The 22,711-nt window shown below is 36.9% G+C and overlaps 1 protein-coding gene across 1 annotated transcript; it reads right to left on the reverse strand.

Annotated features, from left to right (window-relative positions):
- Nucleotides 1-6,513: 6,513 nt before the first annotated feature.
- Nucleotides 6,514-7,156, reverse strand: LOC127119209 (paired amphipathic helix protein Sin3-like 4). Its single transcript, XM_051049391.1, has one exon. It carries the CDS (start codon nt 7,124-7,126, stop codon nt 6,644-6,646), a length of 483 nt encoding a protein of 160 aa, XP_050905348.1. The 5' UTR covers nt 7,127-7,156; the 3' UTR covers nt 6,514-6,643.
- Nucleotides 7,157-22,711: the final 15,555 nt, after the last annotated feature.

Below are 22,711 nucleotides of genomic sequence, written 5' to 3' on the forward strand. Positions count from 1 at the left end.
TTTTGGAGGGAAGACGAACACTTATGGATTGCAAGCTCTTACAACTTGTGCCTAATATTCGGGACTACGTCTGGATATTCCACCCAGGTAGTCTGTTTCTTCCAACTTACTGAGAAAAGAAGTTTCAATATTTATAAGTATTTTGAAGAGAAGACGAATACTTATGGCTCACAAGCTCTTACAACTTGGACCTAGCATTCGGGATTATGACTGGATATTCCATCCAGGATAATCTTTTTCTTCCAACTTTGTTAAGAAAATGATTTGAATAATGGAGTGTGGGGAAGAGAAGACGAATATTTATGGCTTGCAAGCTCTTACAGCTTGAGCCTAATATTCGGGATTATAACTGGATATTCCGTCCAGGATAATCTTTTTCTTCAGATTCTATTGAGAAAAATGATTTGAAGAGATTTGAATTGAGAATGATTTGAAGTGATTTGAATTGAGAATGATTTGAAGTGATGAAAATGATGAAATGTTAATGAGATTCAATAATTATTTACAAGTGCAATGGTATAAATATGGATAGAGATTATCTAATTAAATTACTAAACACATTAAAATCAATTAAGTAAATAATTAACTTAACAATAAAAGAAACTAATTAATTAAGATTTAAATAACTAAATAAATAAAATTTAATCACTTAAATAAATACTAAATCACATAATTAAATTAATCAAAAGGAAAACTAACATAATAGGGTACATGCAGTAGATGGATGGTGAACTAGTAAATGGTAAAATTTAATGTCCAAACCCAAATCCAAATTCTAAACCCTAAAAATAGATTAAAAAAAGTTAATAAATGAATGAATAAAATCATAAAAAAAACCAAAATCATGGAGAGAGGGGCGACATTTTTCTTACTGGTACAATTAAAATTTAAGCTTGGTCATTCAGACCACAACACGTGGCGGCCTGATTATTATTTATTAAAACAAATAAAAAGGAATGAAATACAACCAAGAGAGAGAAAGAAACGTGACCTTGCAGCCACAAACAAACTCAACCTACACCTTTTGCACACATCAGTTACTCAACCATTTTTCCAGAAAAAAGAAGTGAAATTGAAACAAAAGAACATATGATAATCTTCACAAAATCGAAACAAAATGTAAAGAATGATATACCGTAGTTGCCTTGGAGCTACGAGAACGCGTATGCGTGAATGGTGCGTGGCGTTTTAGAGTTTGAAAGTTGATGGATCGCCTACGATTCTAACAGTGTGGAGAGCTCGTTGCGTGACTTGTCGGAACTTTGAGGGTGTGTTCTTCCTGAGTGTAGATCAGAGGGAGTTCGTGAGAAGTGGTTTGGTGGAGGAGGCGGCCGTTCTTTTTTTCGGTCCAGATTCACGGTTATGGTGGTCCTTTTATACTCACCTTGTTAGGGTTTTTGAGTTGGCTACGGAGATCAAAAGGGGTATCCCCTTGGAAGTCCTTTAGGGTGCTCCAGTTTGTCTACTTTATTTGGTGTTTGGTCTGGAAAAGGTAACATGAATCCTATACTTTCTTCTTTCGAATTTGTCCCAATTCCTTTTTGGGTTGCTTGTGGAATTTTACCGCCAGTGAGAAAAGTTTCACCACTGTGAACCCACTTAGACGAAAATAGGACGTGTTTCTTCTCTTTTTCTCTTCTTAATTTACACTAATTTTGTGTTGTTGTTGTAGCTTGCATAGCTTTCCTTTTTTATGAGTTTAAAATTTGAGCTCTTAACTTGTTTCAGGTGTTTCTAGTTTTGTTGCACCAGGATAACATTAGCCTGGACTTGGTTTGTTTCAATGGCTCGCAAAACTTATGGTTGGACCAAGTTTCAATGGCTCTGGTATAGCTTTATGGAATTTAAATATGGTACCAATTGGTCTTTCTGCAGAGCCAACATCACATGAGCTGCTCTTCGCTTCCCACATGAAAAGACTGGAATTAAGAGAAGGAGCAGAAGAGCTGAAAGAAAAGGAGCGCAAGGACTTGGTTGTCGAAACTGAACTAAGCCCCAAATTGTTACTGTTTACTCCTAAACCTGGTACACAACAAGACTGAGTACTAAAGCACTATTTCAGGATACTTTCAGTCTCCAAAGTTCAGGTACATCTCCATTGCTCGATTTCAATGTGTTTCGCTTGACTGGTCTTTTGTTGCCATTGCGATGCTGTTTTCTTCCTTCTCATATTCTAGGATTTAACGTGTTTGGTGGTTTAAAAATGAACTGTTATTGCAGGATGATATTTGTCGCACCTCGAAAAATGGGGATACGACTTTGAGCGAAGCGCGATCGCACGCTCGCAATGATGGACCGAACAGAGTCGCCACCGAACTTTATTTATTCCTAAAAAGGAAAGGGGAAATATCGATAAAACCCCTAAAAGAAAGGATAAGATATGGTCATCGCAACCAATATCAGGGTTCGGGAGTCGATTACGCAAGGGGAAGGTATTAGCACCCCTCACGTCCGTTGTACTCAACGGGAACCATTAGGTTAGTTGTGTGCGTTAGTGTTAGTTGAAATATTAGGCTTTTCGAATTATTAGGTGGGAAATAAAGAAAGGATGAGAAGAGAATGTTTTTGGATTTTTGACGAGGGACTAAACCTAAGTTTTTTATTAGTGGGCCTGACAAGATTTTAAAAATCCTGCTCCTACGTATCTCAAAAGAGAAATCAAGGCTTACGCAGTTCTGGTAGAAAAATGTTTATTTGTTGGTCGATTTTAGCGAAAGCTATACTGTATTAATCGAAGAAAACATTGTTTTACCCAAAACAGATGAGGAGTGGACGCATACCACACATCGAACGGATTTATAAATCTACATTCGGAAAAGCGTCACTTATCTCGACTCAACAATTGTGGCCGAAACATTGTTTTGCCTCACCTTAAGACAATATATCTTTCATTTATGAAAAAGGTTTTTGATTAATCGTACGGCGGCGAGAAAGAGTTTGATTGGTTGGATGTATTTTGAGTGATGGCGAGAACTTGGATGAGCGAGATATACATCTCGAATCCTAGCCTCAGGAGTGCACGGTATACACCATGTTCCATTTCCATCTTCATTGGCAAAAGTATTTAATAGAGATTAAGTATTTTTAGGTTTGATTGAGAAAGGGTTTGAAGAAACCACATTGACAATTTTAAACGATGGCGAGAGTTAAGATAGGCGAGGCATCCGCCTTGAATCTTAATCTCAGAAGTGCACGGTATACACCATGTTCCATTTCCATCTTTATAGAAAGAGGTTAAGATAGGAATTAAGTATTTTGGAGTTTGAAAGACGAATACTTGTGACTTGCAAGCTCTTAAAGCTTGGGTCTAGTACTCGGGACTACGTCTGGACATTCTACCCAGGCAGTCTGTTTCTTTCCAATTTTATTAAGAAAATGATTCGAATATTTACGAATGTTTTGGAGGGAAGACGCATATTTATGGCTTGCAAGCTCTTACAGCTTGAGCCTAATATTCAGGATTATAACTGGATATTCCCTCCAGGATAATCTTTTTCTTCACGCTTTATTTAGAAAACGATTTGAATATTAGAGTGTGGAAGGGAAGACGAATATTTATGGCTTGCAAGCTCTTACAGCTTGAGCCTAATATTCGGGATTATAACTGGATATTCCCTCCAGGATAATCTTTTTCTTCACGTTTTATTTAGAAAACGATTTGAATATTAGAGTGTAGAAGGGAAGACGAATATTTATGGCTTGCAAGCTCTTACAGCTTGAGCCTAATATTCGGGATTATAACTGGATATTCCCTCCAGGATAATCTTTTTCTTCACGCTTTAGAAAAGGGTTTGAATATTATGTTGATTTGTGAAATGATCTTGAAATGATTCACATTTATTTTTGGAATGTATTTTGAAATCGAGGAAAGTTGAAATTAATTTTGAAATCGAATGAAATTTGAGTATGATTATTTACACGTGTAAAAGTATAGATATGGGTACGAATAACCCGACTAAATTAGTTAACACACAAAAATTGACTAATCGAATAAAAAACATCGGAAATTCAACCACTAACAAAATCTAAAAAATATACAAACCATTAAATAACAATTGAATTAAATTAATAATAAAAATAAAATAGAATAGCAAGATACTATATAGAAAAAGAAATTAAATAAAATGGTACGCATAACAAATATAAACACAAAGATTTGGTGTCCCCAAGTATTAAACCCACTCCACTAAACCAAATGAAACTACTCTCTCTCCACTAGGCCATTCATGATTAGTTATTATTTACAATAACAACTTGGATATATAAACCAGAATAGGTTAAAACCAAAATTAAAAAAATAAAATTAAAATGAAATGGTCTGTTAGACTACTAATTAAAATAATGGGGGAATCCCAAATGGTGACCCTAGCCGCCTGGCTGTTGGGTTTCCAAAGAGAAATTAATAGGTGCACTAACAACATACCAATAATTAAATTAATGCCAAGGAATACCAAAGGTAAATGGTCTTTAATCATATTTTAAATACTATTTCTTAAAAAAATAGATAAAAGAAATTGGAACAGAAGACAACGAACACAAATCCTTCGTCTTCTCCATGAAGACTCCCTCCAGTTCCCTCAACCTCTCGCGTCTCTCAATCATTCTCTCTCAACCTCATCCACAAAATCGCTCGTCATCTCTCACGCTCAAAAAACAAAACGAAGACTGCTTACAGATAGATATTCAAGCATTTCCTAACGCCGACCACTTTCAAACGACTACCCCAGAATCGTGAACCCTAAACAACAAGTGAAACAAACCGAACATCCGTGGATTTGGGGAAGAAACGATTAGGAGATGAGAAATCTACCTTGGAGGCGAATGGACAAGTATGCTGATCTCTCTCCTCTTGCTCCTTCAAAATCGACGCCTGAGCTAAGGTTCGTTCTCTTGGACTTTTCTCGCTTCGCCGCTTTCTCCTTTTTTCTCTTCTAGGGTTTTTCCGATTTTGGGATTTAGGGTTTTTTCTCTGATTTTCGTCCGCCTCCTTGCCGTCCTCACCTCCCTTTTTATATCTTGCAGATTAGGGTTTAGGGTTGTTGTATGGTAGATTAAAACAAGCATCTCTACGAAGTCCTTTTGGTGGACTCAGTTTGGATCGGTCTCTTTGATGCTTGGACTTGGAAAAGGTAATTTGAACCTGTGCTTTTTCTTTGATTTTTGTCTCCATTCCATTTTGGGATTTTCGAATTTTAACTGCCTTGGCTAATTGCTTTATCTTTTACTGCAGGGAATATTTAGTAAAAGCATGAGCAACTTCGGTTCTTTTCTTGTGGCCTTGGTTTTGATCTCAGCTTTGGATGGCTATTAGGGAGGTTTGATGGCAGTTCGGTTGAGATTATTGTAGATTGAAATAGGAAACTGAATTATGTTATCTCCTTTTGAAAGTTGCAGGTTTTGTTTTATCAATTAACAGTTTGTTACAAGTTGGGTTATGTTAGATTGAATTTGTTGTGATTCGGTTACGATACCGTTTGAGACTGGACAGTGTTGAGAGTGGGAAATCCAAAAAAACAGTTTATCTTCAGTAGTGTTAATCAAATGTGTTATGGTTGAGTTTTTTTGCTGTCATGATGTTGATTGTTTTGCAGGTCTAGTATTGATGAACCGTTGTTGCAGCTAGAGACAAAGTCACCTAACATGAACTTCCATCCACATATATGCAATTTCCTTCTTTGAAAGTTCTAGCTTCATCAAGTTCACTATCCGTCAAGGTTCTGTCAATATCAAACTCAAGCCTTCTGCACCAAAGCTATGATTCTAGTGCGTTGAATTTGGTAAGTTCTTCGTCTCCCACGTCATTCTGCTTTTCACACACACGAGTTTGGATTGCGGATTTGCTTTCAGTATGGGATTTTGATTCAATGAAGATTTGAACGCGGGTCTGTTTCATCAATTTGTGTTTCAGGTTTGTGGAATCTTGTTTTCGATTGTGGAGTTCGAACATAGCTTTGATGCGCAAGTGAAGCCATTGTTGTTGGAATAAAGACGCAATTCTTGATGTCTTGTTATTTGTTGTATGCTCATGTATGGTATGTTGTTGATTTCTGAATGCCATGGAAGTTTGAGTTGGTTTGATAGTGATTATGGTTTATTGGTGGCTTACTGCAACATCATTTTGCAGGTTGTTGATGCCAATAAGTTCAACACTTTCTATTCCAAGAACACGGTCAAATTCCTTCTCGTCGGGCACCTCAACAAGGGCGGCCAATCCAAGTAACTTGCATATTTTAACCATGTACTTGATGTCAAGATCAGGTAAAACAACGACAATTAGAAGGACTGCATCTGCTTGAACGAATGTTTGAAGACTTCTCTTGTTCATGGAATGACCCCTTCAGACGCAAAGCTTTTCTTTTGCTTCTCATCCGAAACATGAAGTCCTCTGTATCTAAAACATACGACACCTTAGAAGAATTGCTAGCTATCTTGCACTCCAGACCATTAATAATTTGTAGTCCTTCCATAACCTGGCTTGACAACTCATCATTACTGGCATATCCACGTTTATTCCTTTTCATGAAATTCCTGATGTCTTTTGGTCCGGGACAATGGAGAGGAATTTATTATGCAGATAGGCTGAAAAAATTGGGTCCACTGACACAACAGTCACTTCATGCTTAACATTTCCACAGTCCATAAGTTAAATAGATAGTGTCTTTGGTTTTGGTGAAAATTCAATACGATATATGTTCTCATCATGAAGAAGAAAGCGAGCATTTTCGTGATAAACTATATCGCAAAACTTTCCAAGTTTTCTTGATTTCTCATATGCATGTAGTTGAAGAAGCTTATTATCCATCTCATCGCTGGCAACAGCCTGAAGCTGTTTAAAAAGTTTATATATCAGTTTGTCTAATGTGACTAAGAGATATGATTGAGTTCCAATAATAGCTCGACAATCATCCTCAAATTTAGTATTGTCAGAAGAACGATCCAGCAAACTGTAAAGCGCATTCATGAACCTGTCATATTGATTAGTAGAGCTTGCATCGTTTGAAGCTCTCCATTTCCTTTCAGCTGATGATGAGTTAACCTTTGCTGATTGTATTCTCTCATACAATGTCTGATGAAGTCTAATCAACACATAAAAGGAGTCATTTCCATAAAAAACTTGAGAATTCATGTCTTTCACATGTAACACTGAGGGAACATGCTTTGTTATTTTTTGACATGGTTATCGTAAAGTAATTGGATTGTTAATGAATGAAATGATTATTTGGACATTTGAATGGTGTAATGAATGTTTGAATTTGGTTAGTGTAAAATGTAGAATGAATTGGAAGTGAAATTGTAACTTGGTTTGAAATTATTCATGGAATTTGGTTTGAATGAAATGAATTTGTGGTTATAGAAATGGATATGGATTTTAGAAATAATCTAAGGCTCATCTAAATGTCAATTCAAAATAAATAAAAAACCAATAAAACCAATTAAAATAAAATTAATCTATAATTTATTAAAATTACTTTGATATCAACTCTAACATTTATTTGAAAATTAAAATCAATTAGAGTTTGAATCATTAGTAAAGAAAAAACAATTAAGATTAAATTGAAATTTGGAATTAGATTTACTTTGAAATTCAATTGAAATTGAAAATTAAAAAAGTCAAATAACTAAAATCCATTTTGTAATCAAAAAGCACCATGATCAAAAAGCTTAGATAATAACCAATGTTTATCAAAAAAATATGGATTCGGGAATGGACGGTTGCTTTTGGTCATGAATGTATGCAAATAAACTTTAGGCCAAGTGCCAAATGAAAAAATGGAAAAAATTCAGGACCAAAATCGGGGTATGACAATATTGCGCCACATTGAGTTTTAACTGGGGTCTCTAAGCACCATAGTCGGTTCAGAAATTTAACCGTTTTGAAATGACTTCGGTGGGTGTGTGGGTTGACCAATAGATTTTGAGGTTTGATATCTCAATGGCAGACTCCAATACAACGATGAATATAAGACAATGCCCTAAAGATCTGGTATGTATAGAGCTTCACATAAATCATTGGCATCCTTTGGTTAAACTTGTTGTAATGCTTAATGACACGATGAACTGTTTCAGGAACATACTCAAGTACCAAATTAAGGTATAGTTCATCCTTCAATGCGATATTAGAGCAACTAACATCCTTTAGATGCTCAATATTTTGTTCAAGTGCCTTGTTTACTTCACTCATCTCTGTAATTTACACTGATTTTCTGCTTCAGTTCCATCAACAAGTTCTGCTAACTCAGTTTCTACCAATCTGCCAGAAGAAATTCGGCTTGAGACTCGGTGTCTTCTACTTGATACTGTTTGATATTTGTGATGTGAACTGAATATGAGTCCTTGACAAATATCATCATAAAGCACAACGGACACCTTTTCCAGCAGTTTGCACCTTGGAGCACGAGAATCTCCACTGTCCACATCAGACAATCTTGAAGCATCAGCTCTCCTCCTCGCGGTTATCCCCTCCCAAGTCAACTCCATTAACGTTGTTCTGATTCAAAGCTGCAACATCTTCCGGTGGTGCCACATGATTCTGCTCTCTTCTTTGGAACTTATCAGTGAAATTTGGTAAAAGTTTCAATTATTACAAAGCCTGTTTGGTCATGATTTGGTTGATGTTGTTGTGATTTCGTTATGGATTTGTTGCATGGTTCTTGTGTATCAACTGAAAGCTGAACAAATTGATTTGAAATCTGGTTAGAAGCAATGACACCGTTATTTATAATAGCATGTTGAGATGACTGTGGTTGTTTCTGCGGTTGCCGTCCCAGCTGCTGAGTCACCTGGATTGGTGGAATAATTGGTCATGTTAAAGTTGTGGTTGCAACTTCCATTTTGTTTTGGTTGCGCGTTTGTCCTATATGGTAGCAGGTATATAATCAATCTCAAAACCAGCAGCAACAACACGTGCAAATGCCATGCCTGGCTCTTTCTGCAGCACTGATTTCCGCGCCTCTAGGACTTTCAAAAGTTGAACCATTGAGTTTCCTTATGATATTGTGTTTCCGTTTACCCAACTCTTGATGGCTTCAACATGGATGTATTTGGAAGTGGAGAGGATGCTCATGAAGTTCAGAGTGCAGCTAGAAGATTGGATTTGAATCTCAACTTTCAGAAAGGAAAAGATCATGCAGATGATTCCCTTCACAAGTAAGACCAATTCGAAAATTTAACTTCAAACTTTAAACTACGATACATTCACTGGAAGGTTCTCCACATTGTTCTGAAACATACTACAAAAAATTGGGAAATTAACTTTGAAGTTGTATCTATTGCAACATGGAACTGAGTTATCCTTCATCCTCTCCTATCTTCATAAAGTAGATTTATTTTGGGTGATTATTGCTTCTATGTTAAGAAAATGAAATTTCCAAAACTGTTTTTTTCATGTACGCATAAAGGCACCTTCACCTGCAGATGATAATTGTTCATGCTTATGTACCCATACACTAATTTAGAGATTGTTTTTATTGAATTTGGTTTATTTTATTATTTTATTTTGACACTGTTCCTTAACTTAATTGAAGGTACAAAGTTTTTATAAATCCCAGCATCAGTGATGTGCTATGCACAACTATTGCTGAGGCGCTTGCCATGGGAAAATTTGTAGTGTGTGTTGATCATCCTTCAAATGAGTTCTTCAACTCATTTCCCAATTGTTTGATTTACAAGACACCTGAAGACTTTGTAGCAAAAGTTAAAGAAACATTAGAAAATGAGCCTTATCCTCTCACTCCTGAACAAAGATATAAACTTTCTTGGGAAGCTGCAACTCAAAGATTTATGGAATATTCCGATCTTGACCAAATCCTGAACAAGGAAAAGGATGGCGTAAAACCAAGTAGAGATAAAGGAAAACTCATGGGCAAGTCAGCATCAATGCCTAATCTTTCAGAACTAGCAAATGGAGGCTTAACATTCGCTCACTACTGTCTCACTGGGAACGAGTTGCCGAGATTATGTACCGAAGCAATACCTGGGACACGTGATTATGACAAGCAGCACTGTAAAGTTTTAAAATGCCGGTGATTAGCTTTAGTGCTTCAAATTTGTAGTTTCTGTTTGTTTATGGTTGTTTGTAATTAGGTGCCTATTATAATCCTTAATTTTTGTAGCTGTAATTGTTTTTGTATTTTAAGTAAGTAATGTAGTTTTTCTTTAGTACTTTTAAATCACACGTAGAACGCTAAAGTTGTTTTAGTGTGCAATGGCAAAAAATAAGTCGTCCATTCATGTAAGTTGTTGGAATAAATGTAATAAACATGGATCAGTTAACACGGAATAACTCTGCCTGAGAGAATCAGAAGGTAGGAATACTGACTCTTATCGAATGATAATGTGCTCCAAGTTCGCTTGACTAAGGGAGCTAATTACTTTACACCCAAAACAAATGGCAAGGCCCAAAGATTTAACGAATAGTAGATGATGCCAAGTCTACACAAAACAAGTCGGTGGATAGATTCATGACCAAATGGAATGGTCATGAGGAGCAAAGAAAATGAATGAGTGATGGGGAAAAATTTTCAGGGCCAAAATCGGGGTATGACAGTTGCCCCTATTTAAACATCCTCCACCAGAGGAAAATGAAACAACACTTTTTCATCGGATCACAGTGGGGGATGGTTAAATACCATGGAGACCCAGATTTTGAACCTGAAAATGAAAATGTTATGATATGATATGCATGGATGCATGATTCTTTATTTTTTGGATTTATCTGTTAGGGACACAGTGAATCCTTAACAGGAGATGTTACCGGACAGACCAATCTGTAGGGAACCCTGATGGCCCATAGAGAAACAAACACAATAGGGTAAATGTTGAAAAGTATATCTTCGGAAAATATTTTTATATCGTATCCACAGAGATTGGTTGTTATTACCGCCGTTCTATAATCCAAATTGTTATAAGTTTGAAAAGTAACAAAGTTGTTTTGTTTGGAAAATTATCTTGTGAGTAAATGTCACTAAAAACAGTCAAATGGTTTTAATTAAATGTAAAAGCTTGGCAAGATTGGAGTTCACTATTCTAAATGCTTATGATTCCTTATGATAACTATATAGATTTAAGATTATTGATGATGTTCAAGTATCCTCTCAAAGTCATTTATGTCTAAATGATATTGTGATAATCACTATATCAATACATCAACAATCTTTATCATATATGAAAGTCAAATGGAATACATAAACAAATGAGAATAGCTACTACCTCCAATCTTGACAAAAGGGAGTTTAGCTCCTCATCATCATTGTTACAAAGCAGAATGTTAATGGAAGAAAAACTCTGTTTTTCTCTCTTACAAAAATATCTCAAATATCAATGTGTGAATAATAATAATGAATGTCCTAGAATAATGTGTTCTCCTATCCTAAAAGAGTTGACATTTCCTCAATTGATCATTTCCATCCAAAGCAGAAAAGCTATTCCAAGACAGACACCAAAATGGCAAGACAACAGGTCATGAAAGACAACACCCTTGGCCCAAAATCAGCTTGCTGGATTCGCAACCTTCGCGGCGCGAAGGCGGGTCGCGGCGCGAACTGAAGCTTATCCAGCTTCCTTGCTTTGCAAGCTTCATCCAATTGTGATGTTGCATTCCAAAAGCTCTTTCATCTAACAATTCTACAAAACTAACAAATCTGTGAAATAACTATTCAAAACAAAATAAATTAAATCTAATTGCATTTATACAAATTAATAAGAATAAAAGTGTGTAATTACATCAAAGTTTGGTAAAAGGGACCAATAAAATGATATAAAAAGTAGTACTAATTGGTCCCTAACAGTAAAACAAACCGCTGGGGATAACAATCCTACTGGAGAGTCAGACACACAAAAAGGGAGTACTCAAGGCGAAAATTGACAAATGACACTTGGAGTACAAGAGATTTCGGCAGTAAGTTCACACATGACTTACTAAAACCCGAATAAGAAAAATTTCTACAACAGGTTCATACATGACCTGACAATGCTGGGGAATACCAAGAACGGTTCTGACAGCAAGTTCAAACACGACTTGACAAAAATAGAAAAATCAAAGAGAGTGTATCAATAGGTTCATACATGACCTGACAACACTGAAATAATCATAGAGAAAGATTCTTCAAAACAGATTCCGACATGACCTGGTAATACTGGAATAAGAGCTCAACAGCAGATTCATACATGACCTGACAACACCTGGCTATTCAAAGAGTGCTCAATTAACAGGTTCATACATGACCTGATGTTACTTGGGAAAAATCAAAGGGAGTTTTATCAATAGGTTCATACATGACCTGAGAATATTGGAAAACATACAAGGCAAGTTTTATCAATAAGTTCATACATGACATGACACCTTAGAATACATCTGATAGTTCTGGAGATTTCTCACAAGAAATTCATCCAATCACAGATTTTGGAGATTCCTAACAGGGAATTTATACAAAACAAAGATAAACGGGAGTCTTCTTATAAGTAGATCATCCACGCAAAAGGCTATGATAATTCTTTACAAAGAAATCAAACAAAATCAACATCATTGGAGTTTTCTAACATGAAAAACCTCCAAGCTTCTGGGAATTCCTCAAGATGATGAGTCATACATGACTTTCACGGAACCATCAAGAAAGACATGGTAATCAAACTCTCTGTACATGCCAACAACAATTGGACTTTTAACCGTAAGTAATGGATTACAACCAACTTTTAACGGATAGGTGCCAACAACAATTGGACTTTGACTGTAAGCAGCGGATTACAACCAGCTTTTAACAGATTGGTTCCAACAACAATTGGACTTTGACTGTAAGCAAATGGATTACAACCAGCTTTTAACAGATTTTGCCAACAACAATTGGACTTGACCAAAGGAAATAGTAAAATATTCACTATCACATCAGAGTTTCCCAGCAACAACTGGTCTTGAAATAAATTTCAAGGACTATGGGATTTTTTTTAAGAGATACCAGTAACCACTGGATTTTTTATGGTAATGCCAGTAATGACTGAATTTTGGAGATGCCAAAGACAATTGAACTCTTGAAACGATACTAGTGACAACTGGGCTTTGGGTCAAGAGATAACAACCAACAACGGGACCAAGGGACCACACAAATGAGTACAAAGTAAATTTTGAACCATGCATGATTTAATCTTTGTTTTATGCATGATATATGAATGATCATGATATATGAATGATCATGATATGCAATGTTGACAATAGGCAGACTGTGAGTTTGTAGGGACTGTTTACAGAGATTCTGATTCCTCAACACCAATAACTCAAACTCGTACAATTAACAGGAGTATCCAGAGGAGAATCTATCATGATTGACATTTATAAATAACCAAAGGTCCATCCTTCCAGAGGATTAATAAGTTGTGTTCCATGGAGATTTTTGTTGGTGATCCAGGAGTATTTATGCAATCTTGAGACTTTCGGAAAAACAAATGATTTTCTCTTGATTTTCACATATATCAAAGTAATTTTGTTCCTTTTACTAAATTTCAAATTCTTTTCAAGTTTCAAAATTTCATTATTAACAAATAAATGACACTTTGCATAACAAAGAAAAACATAGAAGAACACAATTAACGATAATTGATAGGCAAAACTTGCATTTTCAAGGATGGTAGCACACAAATGGCGTAGCTCCATGGAATGTTACAATTTTGGAAAATGGCAATAAGGAAAGGTTTACGTTGAATTCAGTGACCACTAATATCCCTAATAGATATGATTCCCCAAAACCTTGCTTCTAAGGGGAGTAACTGGATTGATCTTCCACCTCGGATTCTTCTGTGTCAATCAGTAACAAACTGATGCAGTTTATGCCTTGTGCCCCTAACTTTTGCCTGGATCGCCCTTTCGGGTTTTCAATCCACCGGGACGCTCCTTTTTGCCTAAGTCGCCCTTTCAGGTTTTCGACTTAGCGAGCTACCATTTTTTTATTCATCCCTAACTTTTGCCTGAACCGCCCTTTCGGGTTTTCAGTCCACTGGGATACCCTTTTTTTTGCCTAAATCGCCCTTTTAGGTTTTCGACTTAGTGGGTTTTTATTAGGCATAGTATTTTTTAACTGCATCAGAGTTCACGGGGTGCGAGAGCTCTTCATCATCCATAGTTGTGAGGATCAAGGCACCTCCGGAGAAGGCTTTCTTCACAACATGTGGGCCTTCATAATTGGGAGTCCACTTCCCACGTGAGTCCTTGTGTATTGGCAAGATCTTCTTGAGCACGAGGTATCCTTCTCTGAATTCCCGAACACGTACTTTCTTGTCAAAAGCCCTTTTGAGCCGTTTCTGGTATAACTGTCCATGGCACAAAGAAGTCATTCGCTTCTCATCTATAAGGTTTAACTGATCAAATCTATTTTGAATCCATTCAGCCTCTTCTAGCTTGGTTTCCATCAAGATTCTCATTGAATGTATCTCCACTTCAATTGGGAGAACCGCTTCCATCCCATATACCAAATAGAATGGGGTTGCCCCTGTTGAAGTGCGGACGGAAGTCCGATATCCATGCAGTGCAAAGGGTAGTATTTCGTGCCAATCCTTATAGGTTTTCACCATTTTCTGCAGGATCTTCTTGATGTTTTTATTAGCGGCTTCAACAGCGCCATTCATCTTTGGGAGATATGGTGAAGAGTTATGGTGCTCAATCTTAAAGCTTTCACATAGTTCCTTCATGGTCTTATTGTTCAGATTCGTCCCATTATCTGTGATGATCCGGCTTGGAACTCCATAACAGCAAATGATCTCTTTCTTGAGGAACCGTGCAACCACTTGTTTTGTCACATTAGCATAAGAGGCGACTTCTACCCATTTGGTAAAGTAATCAATGGCAACCAGGATGAAGCGGTGACCATTGGAAGCTTTAGGCTCGATGGCGTCAATCATGTCGATGCCCCACATTGAGAAAGGCCAAGGTGACGTCAAAACATTTAGTAGGGTCGGAGGCACGTGTACCTTGTTGGCATAGATTTGGCATTTATAACATTTTCTAGCATAATTGAAGCAGTCGGATTCCATGGTCAACCAGTAATAACCAGCTCTCAAAATCTTCTTGGCCATGGCATGCCCATTGGCATGAGTTCCAAAGGATCCTTCATGAATCTCCTTGATCAATAGGTCCGCTTCACGTCCATCCACGCATCTGAGCAGAATCATGTCGTGATTTCTCTTGTACAACACACCATTGCTTAAGAAGAATTTGGATGCTAACTTCCTCAATGTTTTCTTGTCAAGGGTTGTTGCATCTGTTGGATATTCTTGATTTTGCAAAAAGCATTTGATATCGTGAAACCAGGGTTTACCATCGGCTTCCTCTTCAACTGACTGACAGTAGGCAGGCTTAACTTTCCGCTCGATCTGAACGAGAGGCGCTTCATTATGGAATCTAACTTGGTACATTGAAGCCAACATAGCCAAAGCATCAGCAATTTGATTCTCAGTTCTCGGGATATGAAGGAAAGTGATTTCGTCAAAGTATTTTATTAGTTCCATGACATAGGCACGATTTGGGATCAACTTGGTATCACGGGTTTCCCATTCGCCTTTGACTTGGTATATCACCAAGGCTGAGTCTCCACATACTTCGAGGATTTTGATTCGGAGGTCAATTGTTGCTTCAATGCCTAGGATGCACGCCTCATATTCTGCTATATTATTTGTGCAATCAAAACACAACATTATTGTGAAAGGAATGTATCCACCACTCGAATTTAATAGAACAGCTCCTACACCATGCCCCATGTAATTGGAGGAACCATCGAACATGAGCTTCCACCGAGATCCGGGTTCAGGTCCTTCATCGAGTCCAGGGGTTTCACAATCTTTTACTACCATAATGTCTTCATCAGGGAAGTCAAATTTCAACTGCTGGTAGTCTTCAACAGGCTGGTTTGCCAAGTAATCAGACAACACACTTCCTTTAATGGCTTTCTGAGATACATATTGGATGTCATACTCAGATAGTAACATCTACCAGCGGGCGAGTCTTCCAGTTAAAGCAGGCTTTTCAAAGATATATTTTATTGGATCAATTTTTGAGATTAACAAAGTAGTGTGGCAAATCATGTATTGTCTTAGACGACGAGCGGCCCATGCTAAAGCGCAACAAGTTTCCTCCAAGAGTGAATACCGGGTTTCACAATCGGTAAACCTCTTACTCCGATAGTAGATGGCATGCTCTTTTCGGCCAGTTTCGTCATGTTGTCCCAGCACACATCCCATTGACTTTTCAAGCACAGTTAAGTACATAAAGAGTGGTTTCCCCTGAACAGGTGGAACTAGAATAGGGGGCTATTACAAGTATTGTCCGATTTTCTCAAAAGCCATTTGGCATTTAGAGTTCCATTCAACTGCTTGATCTTTTCTCAGCAACTTGAAGATAGGTTCACACGTAACAATCATATGAGATATAAACCTAGAGATATAGTTCAAACGTCCCAGGAATCCTCTAACTTTTTTCTATGTACGTGGAGCAGGCATTTCTTGTATTGCCCTAACCTTGTCTGGATCTACTTCAATTCCTCGTTGACTAACAATGAAACCAAGCAACTTTTCAGATCGGACACTGAAGGTGCATTTAGCAGGATTCAGCCGTAGTTGAAATTTCCGAAGACGCTCAAATAGCTTTTGCAAGTGATACATATGATCCTCTTCACTTTGGGATTTTTCAATCATATCATCTACATAAACCTCAATTTCCTTATGCATCATATCATGGAAAAGAGTGACCATCGCTCTTTGGTAAGTTGGCCCAACATTTTTGAGACCAAATGGCATTACCTTGTAGCAAAATGTTCCCCAAGGGGTGATGAATGTGGTTTTTTCCATGTCTTCTGGATTCATCTTAATTTGATTATAACTCGAGAATCTGTCCATAAAGGAGAAGACCGCGAACTTGGCAGTGTTGTCTACCAGAGTATCAATATGTGGCAGGGGGAAATCGTCCTTTGGACTAGCTTTGTTTAGATCCCTGTAATCAACACACACCCTGACCTTGCCATCCTTTTTGGGTACTGGTACAATATTAGCTACCCATTGGGGGTACTTCGCAACTGCTAGAAAACCGACATCAAATTGACGTTTCACCTCGTCACAAATCTTTAGAGCCATGTCGGGTCTTGCTCTTCGGAGCTTCTCCTTCACTAGCTGGTAATCTGGCTGTAGTGGTAGCTTGTGGACAACAATATCGGTATCTAAACCTGGCATATCCTGATACGACCAAGCAAACACATCTACATATTCTTGTAGCAACTTGATCAATCTTTCTTTGATGCTTGCCGTACCGGGGTATTCATTACCATTAGAGATATTGACTAAATCCAAGGTAAATCATACAAGTCGAGTCGCCACCGCACTTCTATTTATCCAAAGGAATGGTTAGAAAGCGAACAAAAACCTAATAGTTTTAACAAAAACTAGTAAAAGAGAACAGAGATCTGGGTAAGGGGGTTGGTTATGTAATGGGAAGGTGTTAGGCACCCAAAACATCCTAGGTACTCCTAGGGAGCCCTTTTCACACTTGTTGTAAAGGTTGTTGTTTTTGTGAAATTTTTGTTTGTGCAAACATGATTGAAGAGATGAGAAGAGAATGTACAAGTTATTTACATTTTGTGTTTGGATGGATAAACCCATTGCCTACGTACCATCTTATAAAAAGATTACGATCAAAACCTCGTAGTTCGGGGTAAAAATCTCAAAAAAATAAGTTGGTGAATTGATTGGTCCAAAAGCCTTAAGGTCTTTTGTTATCAAAGGGAGAAAACTCAACCAAACCACAAATCCACCATGTGAGGATAGCTTCAACATGCTAGTGAGGGGTTAACCCTATAATAAGCATGGAAGACTCATTGTCCATCACTAAGGATATATGTGAGTATTACATCTACCACAAGGATAACTCAAACCTAACAGCTAAAGGTTATGGAAAATTTGATTAAGAGAGTGGCCATTGGAACCACAAAAAAAGATATTTGAATGGGTTATATTTACCAATTAGAAGTATATACAAAAATGGTCAAAGTTAACTTAAAGATTCAATTCTAAATAAGTGTTATGAAAAGAAAGTTTTGAGAATCAAAAGCATGAGGCTTAGGTTTCTAATGTTTGAAAACAATGGTTAAATGTTTGCACAAAGAGTTTTGGCTTGGGTTAGAGTGGAGAGAAGAAGAAGAAGGGCTAAGTCCTAAGTAAAACAAAAAGGTGAGGGATAAAGAAACAAAACCATAATGGAGTTCCTCTCTTGAGATAATATTGATGATCCAAGTAGCTCCCATCTCTTGGAATAAGCAATCACAAAGCATAAGCAATCAAACAAGTCTCTTAAGAGATCCTCAATGTATCTTGTATCTTTCACTTTGGATGAACATAGCAATGGTCCTTCAATTTGAGCTCATAAAATCCCCTAGCACAAAAGCACACACATCAAAAGTTCCATGAAGTAAAACAAGAATGGACAAGAGTGAGTTTAGAGATTTGGTCCCTCTAATCCATCTTCATTATTAAGGTCCATTTACTCCAATTTTGCATAAGGAAAGTCCTAGAATCTAAGTTCAATTCTCCATTCTTTGCATAGGGGAAGTCCTAGAAACTAAGTCCATTTCTTTGCATTTGGTTCACAATAATCAAAACAAACACAAGCATAATAGTATATACACAATTATGTGCTCAAGTGAGCAAAAGGCAAATGGCATTAACATAAACATGTGCTGAAGTGAGCAAAGGGAAAAAAGAAAATGGATAAAATGTGCAAGAATAGTAAATTGCATAAAAGTAAAGAGCAAAAAAGTAAATGTTAGTTGTTAATAGTTAGTGTTAGTAGTTAGTGTGTCATAAGGCAAATTTAGCGCTATGTTAAGCAATCGTAATTGGACTTATGTAGAAGTCACAACTATCGGAGGCCGGTCAATAATAATGTAGGCAACAACACAAGTTAGAAGTCTTGATTAGTGAACCAAGTTCCAACAACTTGCCATGCCAAAAAAGAAAAAGAGAATTGATCTTGTATTGGTTTAAGCCTTTTGCAAGATTTAGAAAACAAACTATCCTTAATGCAAAGCCATTCACTTGATCAATTGATCAAGATGAATTAGATTTGAGTCAAGGAAGATTAAGTCTCCCTAATCAATGCTAACTTATCAACCTTCCACTCATTGATCAAAAGAAAGAAGAAGAAGAAGGAAGGAGGAGATGAAGAATGGATAAGGAAATTGAAAGATCAAAATGCATAAGATGGAATATGATGTACCAATCCACATGTATTGACCAATTGACATTGAAAGTCAAAGTCAAACAAAAAGAAATCAGAAATGAGATGGAGATTGGAGATCAAACAATAAGCAAAATATTTTTTGGCATTTTTAATATTAAAATAAACTTGAATTAAAAATAATGGAAATGTCAAACTTCAAAATCACTTCAAATCAACCTTGAAAGGTCCAAGTAATTTATCCCAAGTTCAACAAGGTCAAACAAAGTTTGACAATAAATTTCAGCATTTTTAAAAGTCAGAAACTATTTTTAATCAATTAAAAATGAATAAAAATAACCTAATTGAGCTTAAATCTCAAATAAATCTCAAATCAATTAAAAAATTGATGAGAATATTTTTCATAGATCCATCATCATCCAAATAGGTTAGGAAAATATTTTTGTATTTTTTGAATATCAAAAACTATTTAAAAATGAATTAAAAATAACCAGAAAAGAGAAAATTCACAAAAAATATCCAATGATGAAATAAAAAATATTAAAAATCAGAGATAGAAACTAAAATTTATTTGGAGACTAATGCAATTGGTCCCATAATTTTTGGATTAAAAATGAAGAAGATATTGATTTTTGAAAATAAAAGGGAATTAAAGAAATTAAATCAGAAAATAAGAAATTAGGAAAAACGAGGAGCGTTAGATGATGGCTCATTAATTGAGCTGGCACATCACACGTTCCTGAAGCGCGCACTCACCATACGCCTTGGTCAACTGAACCACACGCAGCATTAAAATAAGTCATAAGAATCAAAGGCCAGGATTAGATCTGGACAACTCAATCCAATGGCTCAGATTCAAACTGGAGAGAGACGGCCACCGAAGCCACCTTCTTCTCTGGTGAGCATGCATTTTCCGGCCAAAATTGTAGAGATTCAAAAGGCAACCAAAGTGCACGATCCTTACACCAAAATGGAGTTGGGGTGATGTACATCACCCCTGTAACCTTGAATCACACTCAATATTCCTATAGGTTGAGAAATCTGAGGTGGAAGATTCAGGTATGAAAAATGAAGATCAAAGAAAAACGAAATTGAAGCTACCACTAGCTTGCCTCTCAAGTGAGGACTTCAGAAAACACTTTGGCCAGGCAAATAGATCAAATAAATGAGAGATTCAAAGCAAATACCAGTTGGTGAATAAACTTGAATTCTGGAGATTTAAGCTTGATTCCTTGCTTGCTTTGCCAAAACAGAAGATCAATGAACTAAATGATGGAGGTTTAGAAACTTTAGATCCAAAGATTCAACCAGATGTAGTTGAATTTTGGATCTGAAAAATTTGAGAAAAATGAAATTGCTTCTTTGGTGAGAGGTTGGGTTTTGATTTCTGCAGCAATTCAGGTTGAATCAGGTGTGTATTTCGAATGGAATAGGGTCTCTATTTATAGAGGAAATGGCAAGGAGAATGTGATCAAAGCCGTGTGCATGAATTTGGACAATCCTTGCATGGGCTTGCATGATCATGCACAAGGCCCAAAACCAAAGCCAAATGCAATCTGAAATCAAACCAAGGTGAAATGGACGTGTAATTTGAATGGCAAAATACTTGTGCATGGGATTTTGAAGTGTTATGCATAATTGAACCAAAAGCTTTTCCTCTTCGAAAATACCACTTGCCAAGTCCAAACATGATCATGTGAGTAATGGTTGGAAAGGTTTTGATGTAAGGAACAATTGTTATGTTGGGCAAAAATCCAATTGAGGTGTGGAAATTATTGAATTTTGAGTTTAAAGTATAATGTGCAAAACATGTCAAGGCAAAGTTTCTAAATTTGGCCAATGTTCAAGCCCTTCGGTTTTGATGATGCAAGCCTCAAATGAAAAAGTCTCCAACATCAAAGTTGTATATCTCTTCAAGACAATAAAAATTGACATAAATTTTGCATAATTTGGATTTTGTATGAAGAAGTTATGGGCACTTGAAGTTGGACTTTTTTGCCTTTTAATGCATTTGGCCCAAAATGACCTATAATGTCTTGCATTATCACATGTATTTTCTTTAAGATTTTGAAATTTCGTTCAACATAACATTTGAAATAGACATCTTAAGCTTTACAATGAATTTTATCCCACCTCAAAATCATAAAAAATGAATGAGTTATGTCCTTGGGAAGTTTCCCCAAAATTAGGGTTTCAGTCAAAATGACCTATAATGTATTGGATTGGGAGATGGCCTTCCAAGCTTCAAATAAATTTTTGATGAACATGAAAGTTGTTCACATTGTCCTTAAGAACATTTTTTCTTTTCTAACTATCTCCATTTAACCAACACATAAAAAGTTAGGTCTTAGTGCATTTCAAAATAGTTAGATGAATTGACTGATCAACTTCTCAAGTCCATGACTCATACCTTGATGAATTGATGATTGAGGATACTCAAATAAGTTCAAATATGCATGAAATGATGAATTAAAGAATTTCCCTTGATTGTATTTGATCATGGGTTGAGGTTGCTTCAAGAGCAAGGCATTGTGGTGCACAGATGAATTAGGGTTTCCTTGGGGCACAAACCTCAAACCCTTTGACTTGCTTTGATCGAAATGATGAATTGAGATGCTAGGGAGGCATACTTGATGGATGAGAGCTTTGGGAACCATTACCATGCTTGCTATCATCTCTTCTTGACCATGTCTTTGTACCAATGATCTCCTTGAAGCTCTTGACCTGGTGATTGCTTAAGCTACAAATAAAAGATGTTAGTGACATATTTTTGTGCTTTTGGTTAGTAAATAAAATTAGGAAAGCAATGATACACAATTCAAGCATGCTTGGTGATCTCAAACCACTCACAGGAAGTCCCACCCAAAGGCAAAGGGAACCAAAATGCTAATGATCCTTGAGGCAATGCAAGTGCAATGTCATGATGCCATGAGGGATCTTAGGGACAAAATTGGGGTCTTACAGATGCCCCTATTTAAGGGCATTCTAGCCGGAGAAGTGAAGGTTAAAATCTTTGTCTCGACGGGGTAGAATGGGCTTAAATAATAACAAAGAGACAAATTTTGGTCCCTAAGAGACCTCATGATGCAGATGTATGCATGTAAAAATGGTAAAACTCTGTGGGGATACGCGTCCACAAAAGAAAAAGAAATCCGGAGAAACTACAAATCCAAAGGATTAATACACCCACTAGGGAGACAGAGACTCTGGGGGAGTAAAGGGTGAAAAAGCGTGAGCAGGTCACGACTTGAGACATGCTGAGGGACATGGAGAGAATCCATGAAATAAATCAATGGAAGGACTCGAGCTGACTCGAAGATGCATGTATTGGGGAATATGCCAACACAACCGAAAACTTATCCGCAACGGATACTTCGGATGAAAAATACGGACTCAGGTGGGCATGTCCACAAAGGACTTAGCTGAGGAAGATCCCAACAGAAATCTCCTGGGGAAGCAACGGGATGAGGTATTATCGGTTACTGGGTAATAAGCTCAAAGAGACGTGTG

Source organism: Lathyrus oleraceus, chromosome 2, assembly GCF_024323335.1.
Source record: "Lathyrus oleraceus cultivar Zhongwan6 chromosome 2, CAAS_Psat_ZW6_1.0, whole genome shotgun sequence".
NCBI classification, from domain to species: domain Eukaryota; kingdom Viridiplantae; phylum Streptophyta; class Magnoliopsida; order Fabales; family Fabaceae; genus Lathyrus; species Lathyrus oleraceus.